This window comes from Sarcophilus harrisii, chromosome 2, assembly GCF_902635505.1.
Source record: "Sarcophilus harrisii chromosome 2, mSarHar1.11, whole genome shotgun sequence".
Lineage (NCBI taxonomy): Eukaryota > Metazoa > Chordata > Mammalia > Dasyuromorphia > Dasyuridae > Sarcophilus > Sarcophilus harrisii.
The window spans coordinates 322,502,353-322,527,157 of NC_045427.1; the positions used below are offsets into that span (position 1 = coordinate 322,502,353).

The following is a 24,805-nucleotide window of genomic DNA, read 5'->3' on the forward strand; positions in this document are numbered from 1 at the left end:
CTCAGTTTCCTCATCTGTAAAATAAGCCAGAGAAGGAAATGGAAAACTGCTCTAGTACCTTTGCCAAGAAAACCCCAAATAGTATCATACAGAATCATGACTAAAACAACTGAATAGCAACAACAAAAGAGAAGACAAGAGTTAAGTAAAAAAATTCTGCCTTTTTGATGTCTTTTTTTTTTTTAAGCTATAATTTTTCCTTTTTACACAAAAGGCAATATTTTTCTTTGTTCTTCTGGTCTACTGAAAAGGTGCTATTTCTATTTTTATTAGTGGTCCTCAAAATGTTATTCAAGAACCTCTGGGAGTTTCAGAGATCTTCTGAGGGAGCCTATAAGGTCAAAACTGTTTTTATAATAATAACGATGATGATGATGTTACTTGTTTATTAACATATTCTTCTCTTTTTCAACTACACATTTGTGTGAAGTCAAGATTTTCTTCTTGTACTTTAAAACAACACAATAAATTGAACACAATATGAGAATGTGAGAATCTAGCTGTTTTACATTGTTGGACATTGATGAGATTTGCAAAAACATTAAATAGTCTTCTTGTGAAAATTTTCTGTCTTGGAAAGTAGTTATTTTCTAGAAAAATAATGCTATTTATATTAACATATTCCTATTAATATATTTCAATTATGTTCATGTATTTATTGTGTTGATATAGCTTACTGTTATTTTAATGAATCAATAAATATTGAAAACCTTTTATCTATTTTCATTGTTACTACAATAAATATGTATAGATAATATCCATATAAACAAAAGCTCTTTAGAGGTTCTCAATAATTTTTAAGAGTGTAAAGGAGTCTTCATTGGTATTTAAAAGTGTAAAGAACTCATTGTCCTAAGACCAATTGCAGCTCATTTCCTTCTTTAGGCATTAGCCTCCAAAATGCCACCCTCCTGCAGCATATAAAACCTGTGGCCTTGTGTGACATTCTCTTCTCCACCTTCTTAGCTGAGGACCTTGTCTTAGACTCCAACAAAAAAAACTGAGGTCATTTCTCAGGGTTCCCTCATCTTCCCTAGACATCTTCTGTCACTCAGACATCAAGCCCTACTACATCCTCTTTTGCTTCTGTCTTATAGGAAGAGGTGGCCCTTCTCCTTGACAAGGCAAACATCATCTGTACAAGCAGCCTTGATTTGAAATCTTCAGCAGCTTGCTTCCCTATCATCCCAACTCTCTAATTTTCAATCTCTCCCCAGTAGCTGCTATCATGCCATCCACAAACATGTCCATGCCTGTCATAAAAATGCTCCTTTGATCCACCCATCTCTGTAAGCTATCATTCTATATCTCTCCTCCTCCAGCTAACTTCCTTAAGAAAACTCTGTTAGGTGACTCCATTTCCTCTTCTTTCACCCATTTTTCAACATTCAGCAATCTGACTGTCCACTTCATTATTCTACTGAAATTGCTCTCTCCAAAGTTACCAGTGATCTTCTAATTGCTAAATCTAATAATCTTCTCTCAAGTCTAATCCTTCTTGATCTTTCTGAAGCCTATGACATTGTTGATAACTATCTCCTTCAGGATACTTTCTAAGATACTGCTCTCTCCTGGCTCTCCTATTTGGCAGCTCCTTCTTCATTTTCTTTGATGCATCTTCATCGGGTCATGCCTAATAACCACAAGTGTCCCCAAAGTCCTATATTTGGCTGTATTCTCTTTTCCTTCTATACTATCTTGCATAGTGATCATGAGATCTCATCATTGTGGATGATGCATCTCATATGCAGATGATTTCTAGATCTAGAAATCCATCCTTAATTTCTCTCCTGAGCACCCTTATAACATCTCCAACTGCCTTTTGTACATTTAGAGTTGGAAGTCACCCAAATATCTCAAACTCAGCCACCTAGGCTTACAGCCTCAGTTTTATCTTTGATTCCTCATTCACATTCACCACATATATCGAATTTGAGATCAAGTCTTGTAGTCATTTCTATTTTTACAACATCTCATATATTTCCCCTTCTCTCTACTCACATATCCACCACCCTTATACAGACCCTTAAGACCTCTCACCTGGATTACCTCAATAACCTTCTAATTGGTCTTCCTGTTTTATGTATCTTCCCATTGCAATCCATCCTCCACTAGGCTTAAGCTTGTGGAAACTAAGTGTCCTAAAGTAAAGGTCTGATCACTTCTGCCACCCCAACTCCAAATATTTCAGTGGTTTCCTAAAACATCTAGAATCTAATATAAAACCTTCTATTTGGCAATTTAAAACTTTTTCCATCTCCTCCTTTCTTACTTTTCCATTCGTATACTTCACTTCCCCCTCCACTTACTCCCTGATCAAGATACATTAGTCCATTTTTTATTCTTCACGTACAACTGTCCATCCATCAATTCTGTTTTTTGGTACTAGCTAATACCTATGCTTTTAATGTTATTCCTTTTTAACTCCACTTTCAAGTTTTAACTCAACTTTCCTCTTCCTTACCCACTTTTTCTAGTTCCCCAGCTACTTGTGCCTTCCTTTTGAAATTACTTTCCATTTCACTATATGTATGTACACATGTGAATATATACACATGTGTACATATGTATACACACAGTACAGTTGTATATGTGTTCTCTACATGCACGTGTATGTATATATGTACATACATGTGTATGCATGTATATGTATATATGCACGCACACACACACCTCTATATATATTACATAGTTGTTTTACATATTTTCTCCCTCATTAGAATTTGAGTTCTTTGAAGGAAAGGACAATGTACCTTTAGTACAGCGTCTGACACATAATTGATGATGCCGAAATGCTTGTTGACTGATTTAATTCTCCTTGAACCCCAGACCTATGGTCTGGTGCAACCATCACTATTTTTTAAAGTAAGTTTTATTGATAAATTTTTGTTTTTACATCATTTCTGAACAAATCTCTCTCTCTTTTTTTTTTCTCTTTCTCTCTCTCTCACACACACAAATACATAGAGCTCTCCCTATTAACAAAGACACTTGAGCAAAACCACCTGACATAGTAACCAAAACTTATCATACATAAAACATTGTGCCCTTCTAGTCTACTACTTCTCTGCTGAAATGAGATTTCATTTCATCATTTGCTCTGAGACTGAGATTGTTCATTACAGTTATTCACAGTTGGACTTTCCATTTCATGTTCTTTTCATTTAGCAAATTACTGTCTTTAGATACAATATGGTAATGCTTCTGCTTATTGCATTCTGCATCAGTTCGCAAGTCTTCCTGTGTTTCTCTGAATTTTTCATATTCATTTTCCTTACAGTACAATTAGATTTTAGGTTTATCTACCACGATTTGTCCGGCCATTCTCAGAAGACAAGTATCCACTTTTTGAGAAACTGTCATTCATTTGTGGAATAGCCATTTTTTGAAATGGCCATTAGGCAATCACCATTGCTTGCTTCCTTGGAGAACTCTTTAAGTAGCCAGAATACTGCAAGTGCATAAAATATTAAATAGCAACGCATCCTCCCACAAATCTGCTGAAATTCAGCATTAAACAAAGATTTCTCCAATGTGCTATATAGAATTTTTGTTGTTTATATTTCAATAGTTTACCCATTGTCTTTCTCATGAGATTTCATGATCTCCATAAATTTTCCTTTAAAATGAAATCTTTTTTAAAAAATAGCATTTCTCCAAATTTTTGATTAAATTATCTTCTGTTGCAGTTAACCCAGCTAATTTAGGTAGTTTAAAACATCTGGTTTTTTTTATAGGGTCACAGAACTCAGAGCTAGCTAGAACTAGAAGGAATGTAATCTAAACATCTTATTTTACAGGTGAAGGAAGCTGAGGCCTCAGAGAAGACATGACTTGCCCAAGATCACACAGGGAATAAGTGGCAGAACCAGGATTAGAATCTAATCTTCAGACTCCAAATCCAGTGTAATTTCAACTACACCACAATCCCCGCCTCCCCCAAGATCCTTTTTTCCCCTTCTTGGTTGGGTGAATCTCATCCTTATTTCTTGAAACAGCACCCAGAGCCAGGGAAGTTGAAAACTTCTTGATGATACAATTTATGAAGCCAGATGTTGACCTCAAGGATACATCTGTCCTCTACAGCTCCTTCTCCTAATGAAGAAGAATTATAAAGAAGATTAAACCATGTCTCTGAACTTCAAGACCCTCTACTTATCTCCTTAAATTGTGACCCAGCTATACCACTTGCATCTATGTGACTGAACAGCATGAGTCAAGTACTAAAGAACTATGTAAGGAGTTTTGGAAGGCTCTTTCCTCATAATCCATAAAATAATGATTCCTAGGACTCTATGTCCTATCTGTAGCTTGCAATATCTGTTGTTCTTCAGGAAGAAGCTCTCAATACTACTAATCAGCAATTCTCTCAAGGACACTTGTCATTCTCTTAACACAATTGTTCTCCCAGGGAAAAAAGTAACCCTCCCCAGCCAAAAGTAAGACTGCATACCTGTTTCTGACCTAGATAGTGGTCTGAATAGGCCAAGGAGACCTGCTGCTTATGAGAAAAATCTGCAACCGTGTTCCTGATTGGTACTGACACAGTGAAATCTATGGAACTGGTCTTCTCCCCACATTTAGCTTTATTGAACACTGCATATTTTTTAAAAATAGATCACATTTGGCATCTGTTCAGTTTCAAAACCCTGATTCCTGGCTGGTGCTATGCAGGCTCAAAGCACATCCTTGACTGAAAATCAACCAGTAGATGCATATATTCTCAGAGAATAGCATCCCAGGCTTAAACAGTCTTTTGGTCTGATTTGGTCCCAGAGAGTATCCTCAATGCTAAAATAATTCTGGTATCCTATTAACTTTGTGAGTCCTGACCTTACTTAGGGTCCAAACTTATCTTTGAAAATAAGACCAGCAGTCATCCTGACATTTAGGGGAGGGGGTGGGGGGGTAAGAGGTGAAAAATTGGAACAAGAGGTTTGGCAATTGTTAATGCTGTAAAGTTACCTATGTATATATCCTGTAAATAAAAGGCTATTAAATTAAAAAAAAAAAAAAAAAAAAAAGAAAAGAAGACCAGCAAATATGTGAGGTGATCCTATGTACTGATTTTACTGGGTTTTTTTCATTAAAATCCAGGAAGTGTTTCTGAGAGAACACATTCATAGGAGAATATAATGTGATGGGAGTAAAAGGCTAACTGGCCTCCTTACCCACGTTGGTGACCTGAAGGCAAAAAGACTTAGAGCCTGAATGGACTGATTCCACAAATTTCTGTGATTTCCCCCAAAATCTATATCATTCTATACATTTCAAAATTTGCTTTCTCCCTTAGGGAACAAAAATAAAGCTTTGAGAACTCAAACCTGCCAATGAAAACACATCCATATTTCTAATCTAACTTTTACAGACTGCCTTGCTTAGGTTAGGGATAGGATCTCTCTTCTCCCCCTACCCCAGAGAGAGAATATAAAGCCACCATGAAGAGGAGGTAGGTGAAGGAAGGTATTTGGCTCACCTGGTTTTTTTTCATGAGCAGCTGCACACTTTGTAGATTAGCTCCATAGTCAGCTGATTGGGCAAGTGGCAGCCTCTCTTCCACCCAGAGCTAAAGAAGACCAAAAAGTGAAGAGATGTGATAATATTGAGATGTAGCAAAGAGGTGTTCCAGCTTATCCTTTCTACAATCTATTTTTCAGACTACTACCCCACCCCAAGAGAGGTATGTGGTGGTGTCATTTCTTAACTTAAAAACCTTCTATGGGTCCACATTGCCTACAGAATAAAATAGAATTTTAACTCTGATATTCAGTGATATTCCCCTCCAAAATGGCCCAACTTATCTATCTTCTCTTTTCTTATACTATTCCTTTTCAGTATTTTTCATTCTAGCTAAAATGAAAACTAGTCATTTTGTTCTCTTTGGGCTTTATTTACACTTGGAAATGGATTACCCCCAACCTGCACTTTTTTTTCTGTTTTCTCCCTTTCTTCAAGTCCAACTCAGATGTCACTTTCTCCTTTAAGTGATCCCTGGTAAAAGTGATTTATTTCTCCTCAAATTCTCTTGGCACTTTGCTTGGATTTCACTTTTAGACATTTCTCCTGTATCCTTTATACATTAGATTGTAAGCTCTTTAAACGCCAGTTTTGTGTCAGATTTATCTTTGTATATCTCCAACCTAGTTCAGAGTCTTGTACATTATAAGTGCTTAATAAATGTTTGTTGAAGTGAATAAAACTGAATGGTAACAAGATACTTCATGACAAAAGACAGAGAAATTTGGTGACAGCTCTGTTGAGGATAGGGAGAAGCAGGAAACTTACCATCTCATCTTCTATGTCTCTGTTGATTTGCAATTTGGCTCTAGATGACTCCAGTTGTTTCTTCCTCTTACCCAGCGGCACCAGAAGGTCCAAGAACCGCTTCTCAATGCTTGTTTCTGTACTGTCCCCTTCACCCCCTACTGGGGGCACCTGAGATAACAGCTCTCCCAGCTCCTTCTTCCTCACATTCACTTGATCCTCCACTCTCTGAAACCCCCAAAAAATAATGTCAATCCCAACATTTAGAGGCCAAACAACACATGAAGTAGAATGGGATTTATATTCTTCCTTATGTAGCCACATTCAAAGCCTTAACTCATCCCATTTGCCTTGGAAAGCCTTCCTCAATGACATCAAAGAATAGACATTGGAAGCTGCTCCTCCTCTGACACTTTACAGAGCTTACGACTAGGGATGAACACACGGACCTATCTCCACTAGCCACCACCATTGAGGAATCACAATCACCATCAGTCAGGAAAAAGGAGAAGGAGACATTTATATAGTATTTGGGGATAAAGGACAGGACTAAGACCCAGGACATTGGGTTCTTGTCCCAGCTCTGTCACTAATCAATAGCTTTACTTTTCTGAATTCAACATCTTCAGCCATGAAGCAGTGGGCTGGAATTGAAATGCTAAAGAACTTTACAATTCTAGAACTACACGACTTGTTCCTATACCTTCAACTTAGTCAACATCCGGTTAACACTAGTCAGGTCTTTGCCAGGGTCATCGGATCGCAGCTGGTCCTCCATGGCGCTGATCCATTTGTTGAGGTCGGCATATGTCTGGGCGTGCAGGTCTGAGCGGCTGGCAGCAAAGAGATGTTGGGCCTTCTCCTGTGTGGTGGCCTGCAGCTCGTCCCAGAGCCGGTGCAGCTGCCTCAGCCGCTGGGTTACCACATCTGTGAACTGTGGTTTTTCCTCTATCAACTGCCTTCCCTCCTGGATGGGGAATAAAGAAAACAGCTCATGAAGTCTCCAGGGATGGCTGGGGAGATGCCTTTCTACAAAAAGGAAGCAGTGTCCACAACCATTGAGGTAGGTGACTGAAAGAACACAGAGAGAATTAACCAGGTTAAGCATTCCTAGATCAAGAAAAGGACTAATTCAAAGACAGTGGAAATACTCAGACTTCATAGTCTGAACGGGTGTGAATTAGCAACTCAACAAGTTTGGAGAAGGAAACAATTTTACTAGTTTGTCTTAAAAACTTTTTTTGTTTTAACAACAATAACAATAACCAAAAAAAGCTTCCTTGGAGCTCATAGTTACATAATTTGTTCGAAATCTCCCTGCCAAACTACCTCTAATACAAAACTTTTCTTCCTTTGCAGTCTTCCTCCACTCTTTAGTTTGTCCTCCAAGTTCTTCTTTTGAGATTCTTCCTCTTGATATGGTTTTAATCTGATTTTATTTGCATAGAAATACATATGGTGAGACACTGGACCCAATCAAAGGTGGCCCTGACAATATTTATCTTACACTTGCTCTTTGCTGGGCCAATACTAGAAAATATAGAGGTTGTTGTTTGTTGTTATTTGTCCTTCATTCTCAAAGAGGACCATGTCATCAGGAAGGCAATGTCATGATATGCAAGTAAATTGGTTAAGAGAGGGAGAGCTGTGCAAAGTCACCTGCCTCACTTTCTTCTCTAGACCCATCTGGGTCCAGTGGCCAGATATAGATTAGGACAACTGGAGATGGCCCTGGATGCAGTGGGAGACTGTGGCCTTTTTAAGCTGGGGTCTCAACAGATGTCAGTCTGACTGAGGTCACAAGAGCTCTGGATTTGGAGCAAAAGACCTGGATTTAAACCCATCTATGGAGCTCAACAGCTATGAGACACTAGATAATTAATCTTTCTCATTTTTGACTACTTTATAATCTCTATAATATAGTGAGGGTCATATGAGATAGGGTTTATGAAAAAAACTTTACTGTTACAAATTGTTAAATAAAATAAATCTTTTATTTTTTAAAGTACAATTGCATGTTTGGAATGCAAAATTCCTGATAATAATTCCTGTTCCATCACAACTTGTGATAATCACAAATTCCCTTCTCTTTGTGTGGTCTCTTGGTTTTTCCATCTAAAAAGTGATACAAAATAATCATTCACCATCCTTTCACACAGGTCAGTGATATAGTGAGGATTAACAGCTGTTTATTTAGATGATTCAGTGGATAGAGAGCAGGGTCTTGAGTCATGAAGACTCTGCTTTCTGAGTTCAAATCTGGCCTCAGATGCTTTCTGAGCTTGAGTAAATCACAACCCTGTTTGCCTCAGTTCCTCATCTGTAAGATGAGCTGGAGAAGGAAATGGCAAATCACTCCAGTATCTTTGCCAAGAAAATCCCAAATGAGGACAAGAAGAATGGTACATGACCAAATAACAGCAGGAACTTGATCAACCATATCATATATACACCTAATTCTGTACAATGTTTTTGTGCCAGTGTTTTGGATGGGGAAAACTTTTTCCTCATTTTAAGAAAAAATAATCGAATAATCGTTTGCACAGTTAAATGATCCCATGTCTGAGAATTCTGGAATCCATCTTTATTTTAATATTTTTGGTTCTTTTTTTGGTTTCATTTTTTTTCTCTAAGTGACATCTAGAGAAGCATAAAAAACCGCTGAATGAGAAAAACCAAACAACAGAAAGTAAAACCACTGCAAGCACCAAGACAATTACCCTCATCCCCTCATCCTGGCAACATGGCTTTAGGAACTTTGAACAACTTCCATTATAGTGTTCAAAATGTCATGGTGGACAATCACTAATCCTGGTAAATCACCAACCAATTCTGCTTTCTCATATCCCCATATCTAAAAAGGGTTGATACCCCAAGCATTTGGGAAGCTTAACTAATGTCTACTGAAGGGCCTCTAAGGGTGATTCTTGAATAAAAAGAGCTACAAAAATGAAGTAGATGCACCTCCAAATCCAATGATATCAAGAATTTTGCACATGATCTGAGTGAAACTCCAACTAGGTAGGCCTTCCTGGATACAGTGCTAGTCACTATCTGCTTTACCTTATCCACTTTCTCCAGCCATTCTTGGTTGGAAGCCAGTTCTGCCATGAATGCTTGATGCTTCTGCCACTTATTGTGCAAGTTTCGGGCTTCTTCATAGGAAATATCTTGAGATGATAGTAGCTTATCATTGATCCAGAGGATGAGCTATAGACAGAAAACTTAAGTTAAATCAATTCCATAACCATGGTGATACCCTGATTCTCAATGATTCAGAATACACCTACTATCCGTCAGGTTTGCGATGAAATGCTTCCACAGGAGCCAGAGTAGTTTATTAGGCTAAGAGGAAAATGTGTGAAAATGATAACGTTCTTACTCGGCCTTTCTCTTCCTACCAGGCTTGATTGGGAAAACCCCTTCCCCCTAGTTGGGGCTGAAATTCTTTTAGTATTGAAATTGGGCTTCCATTTACTTAATTCTAGCATCCTTTTAATCATTCAACTTTCTGGCCTTAAATCATTATCTTATCTTTTATTCATAAGAAATACTTATTTTTTTTATTGTAAACTCTGTACAATATGTCACCCCACTTAAACTAGAAATTCCTTGAGGGCAGAGGGATTCTTATTTAGTACTAAATAATATTTATTGCTAATAAACAAGAGAACAAATGTTTGACAAGAAATGAGGTCAAGAATAGACCCATAATCATGAACAGCTTAAGAAGCATGGTGATAGGTGTTAAATATTTCTAATATGTGAAGTTTCATATAATCTCAGGTAACATCCTATCATCTGCAAGAAACCTTCTGAGATTATCTTCAATTTATTTTGAAAACATCTTGTTTTTACAAAGTTGTTTACATGTTGTTTCATTGATGAGATTGTGAGCTCCTGGAAGGCAGAGGTTGTTTTGGCTTTCATTTGTATCCCTAATACTTAAGACTAATTCCTGACACATCACAGATATTTAACAGATGCTTATTTATTTGTCAGTGTGCTGGGATTAAGCCAGCATCATTCCAAACCATCTTTTACCAAGTCAAATAAACTGGTCATTGAAAGGGTAAAGGAAAGGAGTGGTAAGAAATGTAAAGTGGAGCACAAGATGGGCTGCCTAGAAAGTTGTCCCTGGAGAGATCCTAAGGCAAAGCATATCAACCCTAGAGGAGAGTATCTCTAAGAGATTTCTCTTCAAGTAAGGTTACCAGGGAAGGTCCGGAGCTTTCTTACATCAGGTTACTTTTTATGAAGATAATATAAAGCCAAATGAAAAAGCAAAGCTATGAGGGATTATCTGAAATGACAGGCAGTCAAGTGTCTGGGATTTTTTCTATTATTTCTTCCCCTTTTACAACTATATATGTGTATATATATATATATATATATAATTAAATTTGGAGGGGATTTTAAAGGCTTTGGTGGGGATGGAGATGGAGTGTTAATCCTGTAGAGTTAGTTCTTGAAACCCTTGTTCTAAAGTACTACCTCCTGACAGTTTTGGAGGAAGTTCTGAAGGTCCAAGTTGTCTCTCAGGAGAACTGCTGCTTCCTGGGATTTCTCATTATTTTTCTTGTGTCTAGAAGGAAAGATGGTCAAGAGAGTTACAAAAATATAGGAAATAACAGACCCCTTCTTTTGACTTAATGCCAAGCTTCGGGAACAAGAATGCCAGGCCTGAATTCAGGGGAACTTGAGTTCAAATCCAGTCTCACATACCAGCTGTGTGACCCTGGGTAAGTCACAACCTATTTGCCTCAGTTTTCTCACCTGTAAAATAAGGATAATAATAGCACTTACCTTCTATGATTATTGTGAGGATTGAATGAGATAATAATTATAAAGCATATAGTAGTGACTAGAACACAGTAAGTACTATATTAATGTTAGCTATTATTATTAACTACTATGTGACCAAATATTAGAACATTAGACTTTATAGAAAGGTGGTTTTTTGTTTGTTTGTTTTAGGCAATCAGGGTTAAGTAACTTGCCAAGAGTCACACTGCTAGTAAATATCTAAGACGAAATTTGAACTCGGGAGCTTCTGATTCCAGGGCCAGTGCTCTATCTGTCACCTAGCTGTCTTCACAGAAGAGGTCCTTTATTCTTTCTGTGTTATTGATTACTTTTAGGCCCCCTTTTCATTACTGTGAGAAATATGAAATTTTAGCTAGAGGCTAGTGAAAATAAAGATTAATTTTTTTCCTATTAAAGTCCATAGGCTCCATAAATGCATAGGTCCCAAGATTAAGTACTTTTACTAATCCAACTTCTTACCTGAGATACACCCCACCCTCCAACTATTGGATTACCTGTCCTCAATCAGCAGTACTTTTTCCTTGATTTTGTCAGAGTATATGTTTCCCTCATCGACAAGCTTGTTCCCGGAGTCCACAGTGTTCAAGATCTTATCTTGGTTATTCTCCATGGACACTAAGAAATCTTCAAACTTACGGATTCCAGCTTCTGCAGCTTCTAATGAATCTGGAGGCTCCAAGTGAGCAAGAGTGTATTCCTATTAAAAAAAAATCCAGAATGGGGTATGAAAGCAAACCATAGTTGTAGCTAGGAAAACTCTTAAGGGTCTCAAGTCCTTTACCTGCAATTCTCCAAAATACCTCTGTGCATCTTATAATATGGGATGTTAATCATTCAGGGAGAAATTTAGGTCACTACCTGGGCTCCCCTACTCTTACAGACTAAGGAAGGAAGAATGGTCAGGATGGAAAAGCTAAGTATAATTGGAGAAAAGGAGGAAAAACTCAATCCCAATAATTAATAAAGACATCCTCAGTCTCTCCCCTTGCTCCCAGAAGATGTCTGCTTTTGCCCTTCTACCCCTCTGCCATCTCCTTCTTTATACCTGATTACTCAGGATCGATTCTGCCTGTTTGGCATCCTTTTGGAACTCCTGGAAACCAAGGCACTGGGTAAGAAACTGGCCCCGGTTCTCCCACATCTTGCAGAGGGCATCCCAGCCTGTGTTCACACCTTCAAGCCTCTGGCCCAGGAGCTGGTACTCTGGGTCAGTCTGGCCCCGGATCACCTTCTCCCCAGAATCCTTGACATTCTGGTAGTCATTTTTGTGCCCATCAATCTCATCTTTGATGGCTGCATGCTGTTGGAGGAGCTGCTCAGCCTCCGGCAGGGAGTCAGGCGCATCTTCTGAAGCCACAGCCTTTTGTGCCATGAACAGCCATGCCTGGAAGTCATCAAGATCTTGTAGGAACTTCTGCAGCTGACTGGCTTCACCTAAGGATGCTTCCTGGCCCTGCAGGGCTTGCTGCAACTTCTGCCACAACTCCTCAACATAAGCTTGCCGCTTTCCAATATCCTCCTTCAATTCAGGATGCTCCTGGATAAGTCGCTGGGACTCCCGCTCTAGGGCACCTATCCGAGATTGAATAGCAGCTACATCCCGCTCTAATCCATACAATTTCCGCTGGATAGCAATCACTCCAGCTAGGTCCCGGCCAAGATCTTGGGTTGACTTTACCACCTCTGTTTTGTCCAGAATCCACTTGCCTGTCTCCTCACAGTCCACACAATAGTTGTGTACACTGAGGGCAGAGTCCACTGCCTTTCGGCGCTCAGACACCATTTTCTGGAAGGTCTCCCATCTAGTGAAAAGAGAAAAAAAACAACAAAATACATGGTTGGCTGCTGGTACTGTTTTCTTCTCAGATCCATTACTCTAATAGTGGAAAGGAATCCAACAGGAAATAGAAAAGATATTGGCCAACACTTTCTACATAATAGTTTACATAACGAAGAAGAGTGGGAAGATCCAGTAGCTATGGTGGTAAACTAAGATTTTCTGACCTTCCCAATAAGATTCTTCTAAGTGTTATGTTCATCTTTCAGGAAATGGATTGGATATCCCCCTAAGATATGCCCACAATCCTCATGGGAAATAGGACTTTAGAAAATGTTCCTTGAAGTCAGGAGCTTCTTAAATTTTGTTTTTGCATCTCAAGCATCTGATACATATCTTGCAAATAAAAAAAAGTTTTTGAAAAAAAGTTAATGAAATGAATTTAATGTTCATTGTTTTTTACACAATTATACATATATATTTTACATATAATTATATATAATTTATGTGTCTACTATAGTATGCTGGAGATTCATTAATCCAACATTTATTAAATGTCTAATCTGAGTACTATCTTAAAACCTGGTCTCTGCCAAGCAACTTCCATTTCCACCATTTTACTAAAACACTTCTCTCTGAAAACCACCTCAAAAGCACAGAATTCAAAGGATCATGAATGTGCATGGTAAATGGGAATGGGCAATATCCCTTTACTAAGTGAAGAACTGGGCACAAAAAATAGAATGAAGGATATTAGTAACAACATGTATGCCCAGAAAAGGAGTTAGGTGGATCACATAATTAGTGTAATCATGTAGCAAAAGCAAATGATAACAGATGAACAGAGCATGAACTCCACTGGTATCCATGCAAGGACCCTAGTCAAGGGCTCTAGAAAAAAGACAGGATTTAGACATGGACAAGGGCAAGTACAAGATGAGGAGGGAAGGACGAGGCAGAATTCACATCAATTTCAATTCTACACAATCACAAGTTTAAGTTAATCTGATCATATATTAAGATCTGAAGGGAACTTGGAGGTATTCTAGTCCCAACTCCACATTTTACATATGAGGAAATCTAGATTAAGGGAGGTTAAGAATTCTCCAAGGTCACAGGGGAATAGTGGTTGTTGGGATTGAAATCCAGTCTACTATGCCACGGTATTTTCCTGTTGTGACCACATGGAGGCACTGCTATACAGAGAACAGAAAAAGACCTGGCCCTCTGATGAATTCTTGCTACCTTACAATGTTTTTTATGAGCCTCAGTTTCCTCAGCTGAAATGGGGACAACACTCACTTATTTGTGAAAAAGCTTAAAAAAATTTTTTAAATATATAATCAAAATAGTTCCTCATATATAAAATGAGAGAGTTGTCTTAGATGAGTCTTCCTGATTCCAGATCCTCTATAGAATGCCCTAGAGAATGGGGTTCCATACAAACAATGGAGAAAGTGCTGGGTCTAGAGTTAGAAAAGCTTCTCTTCCTGAGTTCAGATCAGTTCTCAGTCATTTACTATCTGCCTGACTCTGGGCAAGTCACTTCACTCTGCCTGTCTTAGTTACCTCATTTGTAAAATGAGCTGGAGAAGGAAATGGCAAACCATTCTAGTATTTTTGCCAAGAAAACCTTATAACAAATAAGGTCACAAAGAGTCAAATATGACTGCAACCACCAAGTTACAACAAACAACATTTTTCTCATATTGGTGTGACCCAATGGTTCAGCTAGATACAATGAATAATGTTTAGTTGTGTGGGTTTTCCCTTTATTTTTGTGAAAATTGTTTTGTAGTCTTATTTATATTAATCTTCTGTGTAAATAGATCAATACTCGGATATTTAATATAGGGTTATTTTAAGTGATATTTTTCTAAAATTTCTCAATTTATTAGAAATGCTGATGATTTTGTGGATTTCTGATGTCTACTACTTGTAAAAGCAATTATCTCAATTTTTAATTCTTTAAGCAAACCATCAGATCATCCACAAAAAGATAACCTGACCTTTAATTTTCCAATGCTTATTTCCTTTATTTTTTTTTATTTACTGCGATAGTCAGCATTTCTAGTATTATGTTAAAAATCAATTGTGATAATCAGCATTTTTGCTTCATTACTGATCTTACCGGGAAAGTTTCCAATGTTTCTCCATTAAAAGCAATGCTAGCTCTTAGTTTTAGATAAATGTTTTTGATATTAAGAATAATTCTATTTTGTTCCTGTGCTTTTTAGTGTGCGTGATTTTTTAAAAACATAAATGAATGCTAACCTTATAGGCTTGTTCTGCATCTGATAATGTATAATCATGTTTATTTTGCTAATGTTTTCTAATGTTTATTCTTGTGTTTCTGATATAAATACAATTAGATCATAATGAATATTTTGGAGATACAGTGCTATAATTCTTTTGCCATTATAATGTTTTTGCAGGAATGCTTATTTGTGATTGTGATATATAGTTCTCCTCTACTTTATCACTTCCCTACTTTGGCAACCAGGACCCTATGTTCCCCTCCCCCCCAAAGAAAACAAGTAATTTACCAAACTGAGACAATGTCTCAGAATGTTTGCTAAAATCCACTTGAACTCCAGTGTTTTCTCCAGAAAAATTCATTTATGAATCATTCAACTTAAGTTTATGAAATCTAGCCTTTATTTTGTTAATATGGGCATTTTAAGTTTCTGTAGTTATTCATCCATTCCATTTAGGTTTTAAGTTCTCTTGTCATTTGTTGGTATGGTAATTTGATAATTTTCTCTATTTACTCTCTATTTGTGAAATCTGCTTTTCAATTCATTAATTTGGTTTTGCTGTCTCTTTTAAAAATAAAATTAGTTAATCATTTATCAGTTTTCCATGATTAGGTCTTTGGCCTAATTTATTTAACCTATTATTTTTTAGTCTTCTTTTAGGTCCATCTTTTGATCAAATTTCCTTAAATGATTACCATTTTAAGTGTGCTACAGTCTGTAAAATATGTTTAAGATTTCTGAATTTAGGTGCTCTTTGTACCCAAGCACATATGATGGATTAGATCCCCACAGAAACTTGAGAAATATGTATATTCTCTAACATTCTTATTTAGAAGTTTCCAGGAGGAGGAGAAAGAGAAGGAAGAAGAAGAGGAGGGAGAGGAGGAAAAGGAAAAAGAGAAGGAAGAAGGAGAGGGATGTCTTTCACATCCAGTGTGTCCAACACTTTATTTAAATCTAATTTTATTTTCACATATTTTTCTGTTGCTTTTGTAATGTCACAGCCACTTAACATTAATGTCTAATTAGCTCTTTTTTCATTGCATTAAGTTTTTCTTCAAAAACTTTAATTGACATGCTATAAAGTACATGCACATACTACCTTTAGTCCTAATGTTTCTCTGCTTATCCTTATTTAAGTATTTAGGTTTGTTGTCATTTTACATGTGATCATGATTATAACTTTCTTTTCTAGATCCAGCTTGAGTATAGAAGATTTTTCTCCTACTCTTTACTTTGAATATGGTTATCTAAGATGTATTTTTGCAAGCATCAATTCAGTTTTGTTTCCTAATCCATTCTTCAATGTGCTTCTTCTTTATTGGTAAATTTGGCCACACTTTTCCTGTGTCCCACCCACCAATTCCCTGAGAAATGGAAAACTTTTATTGTTCAGGTATTTTAAAAGAAATAATAATTATATATATAGTATATATATATATATAGTATATATATATATTTATAGTATATATATAGTATATATATATATATACTAATAAATATATATATATATATACTATAAATAATTATATATATAAATGTATATGCTTAATAATCTATATTAGGGCCTAATGTTAGAGGCCTTTATCTTTGTCCAGATCTATGATTTCATGGATGTAGGGAAAAGACTTGGGCAGTAAAAGGTTATATATCTTGTCCAGGGTCACATAGTTGGCCTGTCAGAATCAAGATTTGAACCCTAGTCTTCCCAATTCCAAGTCTATCATACCATCTCTATCAATAAACAATCAAAAACTACAGACAATATATGAATGAACAAAAAAACATTTATAGCTATCAGATACTGAATATTTTGATTCCAGAACTAGAAAAGAGAACACAGGAACTGAAATAAATTTGATAAAAAAGCCAGGGAGTGTGGCTGGAGTCTTAGATGTAGTGACTAGTTCTGAGCATGAAAGTGTCTAGCCCTCCAGGGTTTTCACTTGCTGTGTGTGTGTGTGTGTGTGTGTGTGTACATTTATACTTGATATTTTACAGTTCAAATCAATACTCTAAATAGTATTAGTTAAAAAAAAAAGTAAAATTAATTTTTTATTAGGTTGGAAACAACTATGCAAAATGGTTGAAATCTTCCAGGGCATAATGTCTCCTGGCCTATTGCCAAGATCACAATAGATGGAATGTCTTAAAAGGACAAACTTCACTCTCTGGGTCATTAACATCTTTTGGGATATCTGCAGGTCTCTCCCTGAATAGAGAAAGTCCTTCTAAAAGAGCTGAAAGCTGCCACAGCCTATTGTAAGACTGTTGCTCATGTAACTATAATCAAGTTGTATAACAGACATAATATGCCCGATTCTGGGGCTATAACACTGCTTTTGGCACTTAGCTGACCGCTAAAGCTGTTTATTAATTCCCATTCCTCTCCTTCAGCCAGGCCCATTATCCTTTAATTAGTTTGTTATTTCCATTTCATCTTTTTGGTTTTGTAGTGTAGCTGGTCACTGAGCCATGTTTATGCATGAGTCACACCATGGGGAACCTGATGAATGAATAAGAATTGGGGTTGGGGAAAATCATGTTCTATGAGAAGAATCCTTGAAGCTTTCCCTAATTTGGCCAATGATTGCCCAAATAATAATGGCCTGTAGGAAAACTGTCTCAGCCAACCAATCAATGAAACACTATAGAATTGGTAAGATGGGAAATTGGCTTATTTGTCACAAACAAGTGAGAGAAGTAAAAATAGAAGAGAAATTCTTCAGATCAGAGGTGTCAAATATATAGCCCAATGTGAACAACACTCCTCAAGTATCTCAAACCAGATTTAAATATAATTGGGAAATATTTAATAAATATAACAATGTTAATATGTGGTTTTCTAAGTCAATGTGTGGCCCACAGGGATTTACATGTACATTTTAATGAATCCATTTCCATGTGAGTTTGACATCACTTAGATGAATGGCCTGATCTGGAGGGACAACCTTAGTTTGTGAAGTAGGATTTCTAGATTCTATTCCTAATTTTGTTTCATGTCTTTGGGCAGCTCACAGCTATGACTCAATTTTTCTCCATCTGAAAACAAAGCCCCCTGGAAAGGATGTAGTAAAGATTCACGAGATAAAAAGCACTGAGCTTCTAAGAGGCTCTGAGGAAAGCTGTAATTACAGTCAGTATTGCTCATCCACTAGAGGAAAAAAGATGTTTCAGCATTTATTTACTGCTTTGGCTAGAACTGGTATCATTTCTTTTTAAAATCTAGCTCTTGCCAATTCTGGGACACCTGAATTGCTGGATGAAAAAGTCAGTTTGATGAGAATTTTTTTTTTTTTTTTTTTGCCCAGACATTGGTTCAGAATATTGTGTAGGATAAAAAGGGCTATAGAGTCACAGAAAGCTGAATCTTGTGGTGGTTTCAGGTTCTCTCTCCTCTGCAAATCCAGTTCAGACCAAGTACACAATGCTTATAGAATTGCCTTCCCATTAGTAAGATAAGCACCCATTAGCTGAACAGGCACTTAGGACTTGGGAAACAAAAAGAAACCTCACATAGACATGTTCAATGAACTAATCTTCCAAAAGGCAAAGATCTTGGATCCTATAAAGAAACTCCCCAAAGAATAAAATGTCATGTTCTTGCTCAATATCCCTTGGTCTCATGATAGTATTCTGAACAACTGTAGGGTTAATTCATTTAAGTATATTGGATTTCTTTTTGTAGCAATTAAATATATAATAAAAAACTATCTAAAAATAAAATTAAGTATGTTTCATTTTAAAGAGACAGCCAAAAAGTGTAAAGTCCATTGTTTCTTAATATTTAACAGTATTATTTGGAATCTGTATTCAAGTCCCAGCTCTGCCACTGAATTATCAGGTGATCTAGGGTAAATATCTTAACTTTTCTAGGCCCCAATTTTCTCACATATGAAAAAAAGAGATTTAAATTACATGATCTCTAAGATTGCTTCCAATTCTAAAATTCTTTCATTCAAAGACAAAATATCTTATAAGAAGCTTGTACAATGTGAAGAAAGGACCTGAAAAAAGAACCAAGAGTTTCCAATACAGAACTATAGGGCGTAGTTGATGAGAGGCAACAGCAATAACCAAAGGAGGGATTTAGCTCAAATATTAACCATTCAGGCAGCTCTTCTTCACAATGTTAAAGACTGATGAAAGTAGGACATGTGAATCTGTGAGAACTGGGGAAAGGGGAAAGAAGGGTTCTTTTAGCAATCACAGCCTTTGGATTAAGTGAAACAGACTTTACTCTTACCATTTGCAAGGGCCCTTTGTTTCTATTATATAGAAAATGCAGTATTTCTTGACATGTTTTGGCAGTCTTTGACACTACTGATTATCTCCTCAATATTCTCTTCTCTCCAGGTTTCTGGAACATTATGTTTTCCTGGTTCTCTTTTACTGTCTGATAATTCTCTCTCCCCTTCATTGGATCTTCATCCAGGTAATGCCCATTACCTATGGGACTCCCACAGGAGTTCATTCCCAATCTCTTCCCTCTATACTACTTTACTTGGGGATTTCATTAGCTCCCATGGATTCAATTATCGTTATCTATACTGATGATTCTCAAATCTACTTAAATAGTTAACTTTTCTGTTGACTTCCAGTCTCACATTTCCAACTTCCTACGACATGTCAAAGGATGTAGACATATTAAGCTCGACAAGTCCAAAAGCAAACTCATCTTTCTCTTTAAGCCTTCCCAGCTTCCATAATTTCCTATAATTTTAAAACTACCACTATCTTCTCAGTCCTCCAGACTCACAACCTAGTGCCATTCTCAAATCCTCTCTCTCTTACCTACCACTTCCAATTTATTGCCAAGGTCTGTTGATTCCATCTATGGAATATTTCTCTCTTATGTCCCCTTCTTTTGTCCAATATGGCCACCACACTGATACTTGACCTCATCTCCCTATGCCTGGATTACTGGAATAGCTTATTGGTTGGTCTACCTGCTACATACCTCTCTCTGCTTCACTCCATCTTTCATTTAGCTGCCAAAGTGATTTTCTTAAAGCATGTCACTTAAAACATGTCTTAAACCATGTCACCCCTGCCTCTCCCCCAAACTCAGTAACTTCCAATGGCTCCTTATTGCCTCTAGAATTAAACATAAAATCCTCATTTGGTGTTTAAAGAACTTTATAACTAGCCCAAATACCTCTCCAATTTTCTTACACCTAACATCTCACCCTATCCCAACTTCTTTGATCCAGTAAACTCTTGGATGATCCTCAAACAAGACACTCCATCTCTCCCCTCCAGACATTTTCTCTGGTTGTCCCCCAGACTGGTATACTATCCTTTCTCATTTCCACCTCCTCATTTCCTTCATGTCTCAGCCATTTTGCATTCTACAGGAAGCCTCTCCTAATATCTCTTAATTTTATTGCCTTCCTTCTATTACTTAATGATAGACTGACAGACTGCATTATGTAGAAAATTAATCATATGGCTTGAAAAAACCCAGATAAATAAATCACTGTTCTGGGTATGGGATCTGAAGAATTGAACATAAGCACAGATGGTATTTCTATCTTTCTTTGCAATGGAGGGTTATGACTTTAGGAAATAAATAATTCTATGTATATGATAAAGAATAGGTTTTGATATTTCAGATCATAGCTAATGGTACATGAAGGGATTCTAGGTGACATATAATTTGTGAAAATTAAGTTTGGCAAAAGAATCAACTTGAGTTAAGAGGGAGGAAAATGACTAGAAGAAAATCATAAAACTATATATAGCTGCATACAACTAACTATAACATAAAAAGAACATAAGTGAAAGAAATGCTCAGAACAGTCATTCTTGCCAGGGACATAATCTTGGAAAGAAGTTCATGAATACTCACTTAATACTAATAGACAGAATATGAATACTTTAACCCTGAATACTTCTCTGACACAGGAAAATGAATGCATCAGGAGATAAAATGAAGTACTGACCAGAATGGAATCTTTTGGCTTGCCATGATATATGGATGAAAGAGGGCATATGTCATAAAAAGGATGGTAACATTATTCTCTTGGCTGACAGAGAAATATACCAAGAGATAAACAAATACACTGGCCAGAAAGGAATCTATTGGCTTGCCAAGATTTATGGATGAAAGAGGGCATGTGTCATTAAAGGGATGGCATCATTTTACTCCTCTCTGACCTAAAGAAATGCACCAAGAGATAAGAACATACCCTGGCCAGAATGGAATCTTTTGGCCTGCCATGATATATGGATGAAAGAGGGGATGGTCCTAAAGGAATGGCTCTATTTCTTCCTTACCCTATAAGAACCGAGAGGTTATCAAGAGAGGAAGGCATATATTAACAGAAAGGGCCAGGAAGAGACCATTCAGTTTAAGTGAAGAGCTAGAGCAATTAATGCAGGAGTACTCACTGGCACCTTGGCCATGCTTCTATACTACTGTGATAGCCAGAAGCTTAAGTTTGCCAAGAAGGATGAGTGTAAGGCTTTTCCCTTTCAGATATCACATCTTTTCTCTCTTCCTCTCTCAGGGGAAGTGAGTTCCAGAATCAACTTTCAAAAAGAGCTTGGCATGCCTCCCAAAAGTGAAGATAGGGATAAATCTAAAACCCTACACTCTGATAAAAAAAAAAATAAACTGCTTAGGGAGATGACTTAAGAGCAATACACATGAAAAGGCCTAAGGATCTCATGCAAATACAAACTTAATATGAGGCAACAGTGTGACATGACTGAAAAAAAAGGAAAAGCACCATTGATCAACTTTAACATATATAGTGTATTAACTGGGAGAAGTAATCATCTTATGATTTGCATTGATTAGAATAGGCTTGGAAGATTATTCAGTTCAAGTTTCTACATTTTAAGAAAGATAGACACACTAGATTATGTTCAGAGAAAAGTAACCATCCACTCATTAGACAAAGCATTTATTGAACAGATTTTATAGCATAAATAGGCAGGGTCAAAGCATTTAGTAAAAAGGGACCAGTTAATTCAATTCACTCATTTTAAGGATTAAGAAAATGCGACCTAGAGAGGTAAAGTCCAAGGATACATAAAGCTGCTAAAAATAATTCTGCTTTTAAGGTGTTTTTGTTCCCATTACACTTCAAATCCCCACTTAGGGAAGCACAGGAGGAACTATTTTAGGTTTGTATGAGGCTGTCTGATGTACTAGAAAGAACACTGGCTTTAGCATCAAAAGTACTAGTTCCAAATTCTAGTTCTGATCCTTAATTACCTACATGATCTTGAACAAATCATTTTTATGTTTCCAACCTCTATTTCTTCATTTGTAAAATTAGTAGGGTCTTGGATTAAGTGACTTCTAAACATCCCTACCAGTCCTAAATAAGATCTATTCTATGAGTTCTAATAAATCAATAAATGGTGATAAGTTTAGGGAGTTGGCTAAGCTTCTCTTCCCTTCATTAATGAATCATATCTACATGCAGGTCCTTTACAACTTGTCTCACCTTGTCTTTTGGCTCAAAGCCACCTTGCCTCTCTCTAATTTTGCCTCAAAATCAACCCTACAGTCCCGACATAAATCCTCTATAGTCTTGTTTCAGCAACATGGTTCAATCAAAGTTATTCTGTTCCTTTTCCTGTGCATGTATCATCTACACTGCCAGCACTGCTATTGATTTCAACACACCAGTTTTGCCTAAAAGGGTCTCAAGTCCAAAAAACGCATAAGAAGGAATTGGAAGTCAGTATAAAATCCAGGGGGATGATGAGCATTATCTTCAAATGCTTGTAAGGCAGTCAGGTGGAAGCAAATTAGATCAAATCTGCATGGTTCCAAAAGGTAAAACCAAAACCAATAAGAAGAAGTCACAGGGAAACAAGTTTAAGCTGAATTACTTAATAAGAACTTTTTAAACAACTAAAACTGTCTATAATGGAATGAGCTTCCATAAATGGAATGGGTGCATCCAACCTTTTGAAACTACTCCTATAAAAGCTTGAAATAAAGAGGAAATGGATAGGACTCCCTAATAGCTATTAATACTAATAGAATAGTATTCTTTAAGCCCCAAGGGGTTTTTGGACCTGACATAATAGCAAACCACCCATAATACAACTAATGATGATTGGGACTCCTCAGCTTGCCCTCAACTTTGGAAAAAGGGATTTGTGGGAGGGAGGGGGGAACCAGAGAGTCTGACTTGATGGACAGATGGAAAATGATAGAGGTTGGAGCTAAAAGAGCATGCCAGTCAATCAGTAAACAAATATTTTAAAAATACCTACTATGTACTAGGTACTATGAGAAATTTTATTAATGTCTGAAAGAGAGTCAAGAACATATTTCCAGAGTCCACCCCTGACCATCTGAGATGCCAATACATAATTGTTGGTGAGACCACCATGGAGATTCTTGCTATGCTTTCCTAAGAGAGAAAATCTCTTCCCCTCTATTATCCACCTACATTTGTAGTCCCTTAATTTTCCTGTTCCCTAATGGAGAACTGGATGGAAGCAAAATCAGCCACACTTCTCCTCCCTCCTGCCTTGTAGTGGTAAACTTTGACTGCCTTTAAAACTGCTATTTCTGTAAATGGTATTGTTTTTAAGTGTTTTCTCAGACAAGATATTAAAAGAAGGATGCTCATTCAAATCTATGCTAATTCTACTTAAACACTAGCAATAAGATTAGGAAAAGAGGAAGAAAACTTAGAAAAAAACTAGTTTTAAAGTATCAAGATTTTATAAGGCCATCCAAATTGAATCTACCAGTAGAAACAAGCTAGAGATGCAAGCCACATATTTAATTTAAAGCACAGAGCATTAGAGGAAGAAAGATTTCTCTTGAGAGTTGAACTAATAAGATGCTCCCTGATGTAAAATGATGGTTTAATTTTCAAACTACTGGTAGCCATATATATATATATATATTGACATCCAGGTTTTTAAGACAAAGATCTATCTAGGTATGAATTGAAGGAAATCCATGTCTCCACAAAAAGAAGGAAGAGGATCTTCACAAGAATACTGATAGTTCAGCTTTCCTTGCTTGCCTGCTCCACCTGTTGCTCACTGTCAGCAGAAATATTCAAGAAAGGGCTACATAAACACCTGTCAGTGATTATTATACTGGGTGGGACTATGATACTAAAAGTCTATGAAAACATGTACCTTAGATTCTCAGATGAAGGCAGGATAACACAATCTTGTAGCACTAGGGATGATAACTTAATAGCCTTTAAAAATAAAGATCTCTCATTAAACCAACAACCATCTGACTGATCAGCTATTTTTTTAAGAAGCTGATCTCGTTCAAACATGCTTTAGTTCCCTAAATTAAGTAAAAAACAAAAATAAAACAACTATCATGTTAGAATTTGTAAAGAGAATCAGTATCTATATAGTTACGGGACACTGGCCTTCTATAGGGACATTCTATTTACAAAAGGATTTCTAGAATTACATTTTTGTACCTTGGGGTGTCCCATTTATCATCAGTATAGGTAGTCAGCTTTATATTAAAAAATCCCAGCTTTATAATAAAAAGTCACTTTATATTAAAAAGAGTGAATATGCTTATTATATAAGAAAAGTCTTATTATTTGCATTTTCATCTTCTTTATTAAAATGTGAACTCCTTTGAAGGTAGAGTCTAGACTATTTCTTCCTTTAATAAATGCACGATGACTGATTGACTGTTGTTCTGGGGGTATGCCAGAAAGCC

At 36.7% G+C, this 24,805-nt stretch overlaps 1 protein-coding gene across 4 annotated transcripts in view; it reads right to left on the bottom strand.

Moving 5' to 3' along the window:
- Positions 1–24,805, bottom strand: part of SPTB (spectrin beta, erythrocytic) — a 166,026-nt gene that overhangs the window by 53,812 nt on the left and 87,409 nt on the right. For all 4 annotated transcript variants that reach the window (XM_031952714.1, XM_023502855.2, XM_031952716.1 and 1 more), the window contains exons 16-22: positions 12,137–12,893; positions 11,586–11,788; positions 10,759–10,849; positions 9,328–9,474; positions 6,968–7,231; positions 6,286–6,492; positions 5,477–5,566 (exon numbers count right to left, since the gene is read on the bottom strand). In XM_031952714.1, coding sequence (XP_031808574.1) covers positions 5,477–5,566; positions 6,286–6,492; positions 6,968–7,231; positions 9,328–9,474; positions 10,759–10,849; positions 11,586–11,788; positions 12,137–12,893 — 1,759 coding nt within the window. The remainder of the gene's footprint in view (positions 1–5,476; positions 5,567–6,285; positions 6,493–6,967; positions 7,232–9,327; positions 9,475–10,758; positions 10,850–11,585; positions 11,789–12,136; positions 12,894–24,805) is intronic.